General features: G+C 39.5%; 1 protein-coding gene across 2 annotated transcripts; it reads right to left on the minus strand.

The window, feature by feature from the left end:
• Positions 1 to 4938: 4938 nt before the first annotated feature.
• Positions 4939 to 6617, minus strand: LOC130562140 (ecto-ADP-ribosyltransferase 5-like). Of its 2 annotated transcripts, none has more exons than XM_057347011.1 (3): positions 6497 to 6617; positions 6174 to 6271; positions 4939 to 6086 (listed from the first exon to the last, which is right to left on the minus strand). In XM_057347011.1, the coding sequence occupies exons 2-3, from the start codon at positions 6231 to 6233 to the stop codon at positions 5259 to 5261; spliced, it is 888 nt and encodes a 295-aa protein (XP_057202994.1). In that variant the 5' UTR covers positions 6234 to 6271; positions 6497 to 6617; the 3' UTR covers positions 4939 to 5258. The 2 variants fall into 2 exon arrangements, with proteins under 2 accessions (XP_057202994.1, XP_057202993.1); XM_057347010.1 differs by having other exon boundaries at positions 6174 to 6301.
• Positions 6618 to 9561: the final 2944 nt, after the last annotated feature.

Below are 9561 nucleotides of genomic sequence, written 5' to 3' on the forward strand. Positions count from 1 at the left end.
ATTCAGTTTATGTGTTCGCGACCACCAGATGCTAAAAAGTCCACTACAGTACACAAAACCACACCACCCATTCACACGTAGAAGAAGCAGATTGCATATTTAAACAGCAGCTGAACAATTATTAGCTCTATTCATAGCACAATTTGAAATTTTTGAAGATGTTCAGTGATTCCTTCTGGCGTGTTTGCTACTTTCCATCGGTGTTTTCCGCATTTACGGAAATCATAGGGCCCTAATAAACCTAATAGGCCCCTAACCTAATAAAGGCCTTTTTCATGCTATTGCCGATATGCCGATGGTTTTAAATTAATCTAATATCGGCCGATTAATATCGGCGGCCGATACATCGGTGCATCCCTAGTTCATATTATAAAAATGTTGACGTGAAAAAGTGCTTAGCGACACTCCACATCAGCAGACGTACAAACTTTTGCTTGTCCAAGTACTGCATGTTTTTGGAAATATAAGAAATTTCTGCCACTCATATAGGATTTGGACGTTGACTTGATTGAAATGATTGTCAAATTTTACGATCAGTTTATTCAGCATTTTATAAATGAGGCTCCATATCATTGCATCGTCTACTTGGCACTCCACTTTTGTACGTTTTCTTTTAATAAGCACAGCATATAGAATACATACAGCTATGTAAAGTACTTGAGTAATTGTACTTGATTACTACTATCTGTATTCTGTACCTTACTGAGTCCAATTTTAACTGAATACTTGTAATTTTACTTGACTACTCTTATAAAGAAAAAATTGGACTCCCTACAATTTTATTTACACTTGAAAAGTACCCGTTACATTTTTGCAGGTCATTTTCTTACATTGCTACAAACCAAATGAGTTGTGCTTATGCCATTTATTCCGCCAATGAGATTCGTTTAAACATACAATGTAATGAGCCAAACATGTTAATTGGTCCTCGGGAATTGATGTCGAAATGACTAATTATCCCTGCGTTCCATTCCAAAGGTCTCATCTCTATGCCCTAAACCCTTCGAAGGCGCCTCCTATGGGCACGGGATGATGACGCAGAAGGGCGCTTCAAGAAACTGTTGGTTGGTCCCCTACACCCTTCAACCCTTCGAAGCTCTCACTCCGGAGGGTTTAGGCACCTTCGGAATGGAACGCAGGGAAAGAACCTGCGAGTCATGGGGGCGCAAAGTGTCCATCAGTTGTACCCTTCGAAATCCTTCATTCTGAAGTGGCCATGTGCCACGGGTCGGTTTGGTTGACCCTTCAACATGGCGGCCATGACTGTTTTCACACCGAAGTGCCCTTCACTCAGTGTTCATTCACTTAACATTGGGACTGTTTACAAAGGCTTGAACAAGAAACAATCCTTTCGTGCTGTTACTTTTACTTTTTTAATACTTAAGTGCAATTTAATGTAGTGTTTTTTACTTTCACTGAAGTACATTTTTGGCTAGATACTTTGACTTTTAATTGAGTAAAATTATCCCTCAGTATCTGAACTGTGACGGTCTACATGCCCTCTGTGTTGATTTGTGCCTTGTTTTGTCACGTAGGTTTGTGAGAGCACAGTGCACAGTGAGAGCACACATTTAAGATAAAGGAGAGAGAAACACAGGTCAAATATAACAGACTATAAATTCCTATATACAATATCAATTAAAACTTTAAAATTCTAAAGCAGCCCCCCCGGCCAGGCAAATAGTGCAAAAACAGTATGCAAACGGTGGCGAGGAACCCAAAACTCTAATCGAGAAAAAAAACCTCAGGAGAACCCAGGCCCAACCAGGGGATTCCAGTTCCCCTCTGGCAAAAGCTGCTGCCTCTGCACAAGCTCCAGAGAGCTTGCGCAACAAGGCTAAATAAAATAAATAAACTTACTAATAAAATAAATTATAGTTTAAGATTATCATTAATAATCTAGTAGCATTTGAAATTTTGTGGTGAAGACGTGTCAGGTGACCGCGGCCTTCTTTATCCAGCTCTATCATCTCAGCTCTTGTCAGGTCCCCACTTCCCATTCTCCGCTCTACCATCAGGTCAGGCCATGAACTGCATCCTGCTCGCTGTGATAACCTTGGAACAATGAGACAAGACTGGCTGAGAGTAGAGTACTGTTCTGTACTCTTTGATGCAACAAGTACATCAGTTGTGTTTTTGGTTCCGGTTGATCTAACTAATGCAGCCTAAACCCTCAGAAGATTTATATTATGGAAGAGTAGTGTATGCAAGATTAAAAAGATGCGTCTTTAGTCTAGATTTAAACTGACAGAGTGTGTCTGCCTCCCGGACAGTGCAGGGAAGACTATTCCAAAGTTTAGGCGCTAGATAGGAAAAGGATCTACCACCTGCACTTGATTTTGAAATTCTAGGTATTACCAACTGACAGGACGCCTGAGAGCGTAATGCCGTCCGTTTCTTCTGTGGGATTATTGCTTTGTCTATAAAATAAATACATCCAAAATTACTATACTAACATATTAATGTAGTAGTTTACAGGACAGGCTTTGGGGACAGACTAGCACCAAACATTCTGATATGCTTTTATACAACATTTCCACACTCCATCAAATGCCACGCATGGCACTTTAACTCAGATCACCACTTTAACTCAGATCACCACTTTACCCTTCATGGTTTATGGACTCTGATGTACTCTGCACTGCACTATATTAATAATCAGCTTTGCCATCACCTACCTCTTATAACCTGTTGTACATGTGCATGCAAATACACTCACCTAAAGGATTATTAGGAACACCTGTTCAATTTCTCATTAATGCAATTATCTAATCAACCAATCACATGGCAGTTGCTTCAATGCATTTAGGGGTGTGGTCCTGGTCAAGACAATCTCCTGAACTCCAAACTGAATGTCAGAATGGGAAAGAAAGGTGATTTAAGCAATTTTGAGCGTGGCATGGTTGTTGGTGCCAGACGGGCCGGTCTGAGTATTTCACAATCTGCTCAGTTACTGGGATTTTCACGCACAACCATTTCTAGGGTTTACAAAGAATGGTGTGAAAAGGGAAAAACATCCAGTATGCGGCAGTCCTGTGGGCGAAAATGCCTTGTTGATGCTAGAGGTCAGAGGAGAATGGGCCGACTGATTCAAGCTGATAGAAGAGCAACTTTGACTGAAATAACCACTCGTTACAACCGAGGTATGCAGCAAAGCATTTGTGAAGCCACAACACGCACAACCTTGAGGCAGATGGGCTACAACAGCAGAAGACCCCACCGGGTACCACTCATCTCCACTACAAATAGGAAAAAGAGGCTACAATTTGCACGAGCTCACCAAAATTGGACAGTTGAAGACTGGAAAAATGTTGCCTGGTCTGATGAGTCTCGATTTCTGTTGAGACATTCAAATGGTAGAGTCAGAATTTGGCGTAAACAGAATGAGAACATGGATCCATCATGCCTTGTTACCACTGTGCAGGCTGGTGGTGGTGGTGTAATGGTGTGGGGGATGTTTTCTTGGCACACTTTAGGCCCCTTAGTGCCAATTGGGCATCGTTTAAATGCCACGGCCTACCTGAGCATTGTTTCTGACCATGTCCATCCCTTTATGACCACCATGTACCCATCCTCTAATGGCTACTTCCAGCAGGATAATGCACCATGTCACAAAGCTCGAATCATTTCAAATTGGTTTCTTGAACATGACAATGAGTTCACTGTACTAGAATGGCCCCCACAGTCACCAGATCTCAACCCGATAGAACATCTTTGGGATGTGGTGGAACGGGAGCTTCGTGCCCTGGATGTGCATCCCACAAATCTCCATCAACTGCAAGATGCTATCCTATCAATATGGGCCAACATTTCTAAAGAATGCTTTCAGCACCTTGTTGAATCAATGCCACGTAGAATTAAGGCAGTTCTGAAGGCGAAAGGGGGTCAAACACCGTATTAGTATGGTGTTCCTAATAATCCTTTAGGTGAGTGTATGTTCTCTTCTCACCATAAGAATGTGTGACTTTAATATACCGCAGGTCATAAACCAAAGAGGTGAAAGAGCAGAGACACGAGCTCATGAAACTTGCATGCTACAGCATACACCATTGGGCGGTTTCCCGGACAGGGATTAGATAAAGCCAGGACAAGGCCTTAGTTTAATTAGGAAATGTTAGTAGTTTAAAAAAAAAAGACCAAATCCCACTGAAACGGTCTTCAGTTTAGACACATGTTTCTATGTGGGAAAAAAAGCGCTACTTACAGTAGTAGCTGATCTGTATCTGTCGGTCATTCACAGGTATTTGTTTATGCATATATTCATACTTATTCTTTTGTATCTCTTAGACAACAGTATTGTATTGAAAATGTTATGTTCATTTTTTTAATAACAAATGTTATCAATTAAATAGCTATTTAGCATACACCGGATTGTACAGTCACAAGGACACTGATTGACAAGTTCTGACTCTCAAAAAGCCCTTTAAAGGGTCTAAGTGAGGACCTGCCAAAATATTCTCACTTCCTGTAAAAGAAAGACTTTTTGTTTTTGGGTGAACTACCCCTTCAGTGCTGCGGTCCATCATTTTTGCTTGTCTTTGTCGCCATCTCTGTTGAAAACAAACATGGCAGCTTATCTATAGTTGTGTCTGACTGACACCGAAACAAAGTACAACTGACATTTTCTGTGAAACTGTACCTGACAGTCTTAACTTTTTATCACTGTTATTATAATCACTAAGTTGTGAATCAGGGTATACGAAGACAGTTTTGAACACATTTGTTTGCAAAAGAATCAATTTTTAATTTTTTTTTATTTAACAAAAAATGTTACAGTTTGCACAAAAATATTAAGATCAATTAAATTTCTAAAAAGTTGGCACAATGAATGCAACACGACATTTACATTTAGGTATTTAGCAGAGCTATAGGAAAACACCACTTAAAATAAAGGAATGAAAAAAATTTTTTATGAGCAAACTTTTATATTTTGAAAAAAATTAAATAAAAACATCAAATACCCATTTTCTGACTCTCTACCCTTGTGAATATCACTAGATAGACATACAGATGAAACCACATGGAGTTCTGATTCTATTCTGAATCTATTCTGAGTCTAATTTACAAGTATCAGATCATCTCAAGGGCTAGATGACTTACTACATATCCATCATTTCGAGAAAATGTGTGCAGGATGTGTTTTTTATGCATTAATGGTAATTCCTTTCTTATGAAATCAAACATTCTTTTCGCCTTTTGTCCGATACTGGTGAAATATTTTGCGGCCCTTTCTTTGTCGAACACGCAACTTTTGGAGTCTACTCCTTTTTATCGCCATGTTTACTTTTCATTAAAAAACTGTTGTGCGGGTCGGATAAAAGTTCCTGGCGCCCTCCTCTGTTACAATGGCGAGAGAGAGAATGACTTTTGTGATATTTCTGGGAATCGGTTGATGCCACCGCACAGTTTAAGTTACTTTCTATTCCAGAGCTGTTCAACATGTACACAGTCTTACACCAGACATCTTCCTGATCTCTCTTCTTGATATCAGTGATGTTAAACTTCTCATACGGGGGTATCAGGACCTCTTTCTCATGAGGATACTGGGAGTATTTAGTCACATCAGCACCATGACAAGTATAGATTTCAAAACAAGAAAGATTTCCAAATCCCTTCGTTACATTTTGATCAAGAGAGGAGGACGTAAATGAGCCGAAACGAATCTCTTTGTTCGAAGCCTTAAACTCAGCTTTGGTACCACGATATGTTATTTTACATCCCTGTTGTGTTTTCTTTAGAATCTGTACTGCTTCCGTCAACCAAAAGTGAAGCGAGTACCATCCGAATGTCAAGTTTTTGTATGCTTGATTACCAGCCCTACTAGCATTATTGAATTGATTATGTACATGAATACCAGTGTACACATGAATGGCAATTAAATGGTTTCTTGTCAAGTTATCTTTTCCTCCCGGGGTTTTTTCTGTACCATTTTCCCAAGCTGTCCCAAAGCCAGATATGTTAGCAGAGATTTCTTTGTTTAGATATTGTGTCTCCACTTGACGTGTCATATTTTTTGAACAACCATCAAATTTGTCATCCACTGAATCTGGTGCCATATCCAAAGGATATATTGTCTCTTTGCAATCCTGTAGCATTGAGAAATATTAACTTCACATCGTCAGTAATCAATCTTGTACAGTAATACCGTAGAAAAACCCATAATTTAAGCTCACCTGTCCTAGAGCAACGTCACAGGTGACAATGAGAATAAGAGCTGCAGTGGTCAACATCATGATTGTCTGAGTCCTCAGATGTACAACTGATGGAAATCCTGTGAAATAAGAATAGAAGAGTGGAACAACTGGAAAAGAAATACAACATTGTTTTAAAAATTGTACATTAATTTTACAAATTCCGATTCATTGCACTTGAAATTTTAACTTAAAGTAAATTAACTAAGATTCTTTGGGTCCAAAACCCCAAATTTGAGTCATAAGGACATGATTGCATTCAACATTTTGTCAATTTAACTGCATTTACATTCTCAGTAACTGACCTTTTCAGATGTTTTCAGGCCTTCAGGTGATTTTTGTTCCAGGATTTGAGAAAAGAGTAACAAGTTGAAAAGTAGCCTATCAAAGTTTGAGTTCAATTAGTACAAAAAAAAGTGCATGTCATGTTATGATCACATGTATGAACAAAGAGTAGCAATGAGGAACAAACGCTGAGAGGTTTATACTATTTGAAAGTAAGAGGTGGGTCATACGCACCCCACTTTTTTAATACATCATCGGCTTTTAAGAAAGTACATCCCCCTTGATTCTTACAGTTTTTGACAAAAAACTTTTTACAAAACTCTAAATAGGTAGTTGACAGACTAATATGCAAATGTATCCTATGGTGTGACTGCCAAAATGTTGAAAAAAACTAACAATGAACATAAGTCTCTCTTATGCTATATTATATGAAAAACATAAATATTACTAATATAAAACAATGTGATATTAACAGTTTGTTTTCTAAATGTTGCTAAGTCACACAGGACACAAATACAGGTCGCTATACTGTACATTACATACATCATCCAAAACAGCACTTGTGTTTCTTTAGGAAAATACTTCAAATTCTGTACTCATTTACAGACACCAAGAGTATGAAGTTCGCTCATTCGTTTACTTCATTCGATTGAGAACTACAGGCTTCAGGACGGCTTTCTTCGACAAACATGGAGGCCAATTTATGTGAGAGTTTTAGGAAGAGGAGCGAGAGAATGATGAAGATGAGTTTGGGGAGTGAGGAGAGACTGGAGACAGGATGCACAATATTTCTTTCTTGGTATCAATTTTCATTTCATTACATTACTCCCTGGAAAACATGACCTGCTTCTGCTATCTCTCTTGAAAATGAATATTCTGAGATCATTTACTCACCCTCGAGTTGTTCCATATATATATATATATATATATATATATATATATAAATATAAATGTGTTTGTTCTGTTGAACACAGAGAAAGATATTTGGAAGAATGCTTGTAACCAAACAGTTCTTTGCCACCATAGTAGGAAAATTGCTTTATACATTTTTTGTTCTGTACAACACAAAAGATGATATATTGAAGAATGTATGAAAGCAAACAGTTCTGGGGAACTTTTGACTACCTTTTTTCCTACTATTGTATAGTATGTGTGAAGTAACTATACAAAAACACCCTTTTTACAAAAGTTTGCTTTGCATGTTGTGCATGTTGCGTGAATGTTTTGTAGTTGCGTGTGAATACTTTAGAGAAGTTTTTTTCACAGTTTTTGAGAATTCTATTACATCAGTTTTTCATCTGTTTCAGAATGTTTGCGCAACACAAATAGACCTCTTCAAGCTACATGCATTCACATGCCGTCAATGTGCCACAGGTGTCCAAAAGAAAAGACACAAACTCTACGTTACTGCCTTATTTCATTCCGCATTGATACATTTCTCAACAACAAAAAAAACTTCACAAGCTCATACATTAATTTCACACTTGATAATACCCTCCAGCTCATGTCTTTCTCAGACTCTGCGTGACCACCGGACCAAGCGAAGAGGAAGTGGCGCAAGTAAAAACACACCCACTGACCAAGTATCAGTCTCTGGCTACAGAGATGTTAGCAGAAAAATACCAAAGTCACTTTTCAAACAAGCTCAGCAAAAATTTGAACATATGCTAATGACTTTGTCTATTTTTTTACTGACAAGTTGTTAGCCATCAACGGTCAGTTCTCCATCAGCACCACACACCCCGTCACAGCTCTTTGTAATGGAAGGTAGGCCTATTTGCTTGCCGAAGGCATTGTAGTCATTGTTTATAAGTTAAATGGTTTTGCGTGCATGCATTTACATTTTTCACAAATGACCATGGAGAATACACCAAGTAATTAAATGCTATGAGATGTTTTAGCTAATTCATTTCTGATTACAATCGATACAATCGGAATACATTTGTAAATGGGTGAAACGAACCCTTGTTAACCCTAAAAATGATCAAAACGACAGAATACTGCGCATGTGCACTTTTGTGACCAGAACTGAACTTCGGGTACACATTCACAAATAGGCCGTTTCTCAATTCCAAAAACGCAAAGGACCGACTTGAGTTCTCGTGGAGATCGGTCTTGCGAGGCAGCCTCAGAAGAATGAACTTCAATGGACGCGCCGGACAGTCCCTACGTTCCATTTCGAAGGGTTCATCCCTATGCCCTTCAAATGGTTTACCCTCCGGAGTGAGAGCTTTAAAGGGTTAAAGGGTATAGGGGACCAAACAACTGCCCTTCTGCATCATCATCCCGCGCCCATAAGGAGGCGGCGTCACCACGCAAAGAATCATGGGAGCCCGAAATGACCATCAGTTGTACCATTCGAAATCCTTCATTCTGAAGTCGCAGGACAAAACATCACTCGACCGTTCCGATTACGGTCTCGAACAGGTTTGCCCCGCTCAGTGACGCACCGACTGAGAAACGTGCTGAAAGTGCCCTAGTTATCGGTGATTCTATTGTTCGGAACGTTAACATAGAGGCACCAGCCACCATAGTCCAATGTTTACCGGGAGCCAGAGCGCCTGACATCAAGTCAAATTTAAATGTGCTGGCTAAGGCTAATCGTAAATTCAGTAAGATTGTCATTCACGTCGGCACAAATGATGTTCGACTCCGTCAATCGGAGATCACAAAAGATAACATTAAAGAGGTGTGTGAGCTCGCAAGCATGATGTCAGACACTGTAATATTCTCTGGCCCCCTCACTGCTTATCGTGGTGATGAGATTTATAGCAGATTATCATCACTAAATGGCTGGTTGTCTGAGTGGTGCCTGCAGAATGATATAGTTTTTATAAATAACTGGAAGAGTTTTGAGGGCAGACCTGACCTGTTGAAACGAGATGGTCTCCATCCCTCCTGGGCTGGGACTTCCATCCTGTCTAGAAATATGGCAAAAAGTCTTAATGCTAATGCTAAAACTTGACTCGCTGGGGCCCAGGTCAGGGAGCAGACAGTATGGCTTAACCAACTGTCTGCTTGCCGTCTCACGTCGCAGAATACACAAAATGTACAACATGTAGTAATCCGTTCTCCCAAACATCAC

This window comes from Triplophysa rosa, linkage group LG11, assembly GCF_024868665.1.
Source record: "Triplophysa rosa linkage group LG11, Trosa_1v2, whole genome shotgun sequence".
NCBI classification, from domain to species: domain Eukaryota; kingdom Metazoa; phylum Chordata; class Actinopteri; order Cypriniformes; family Nemacheilidae; genus Triplophysa; species Triplophysa rosa.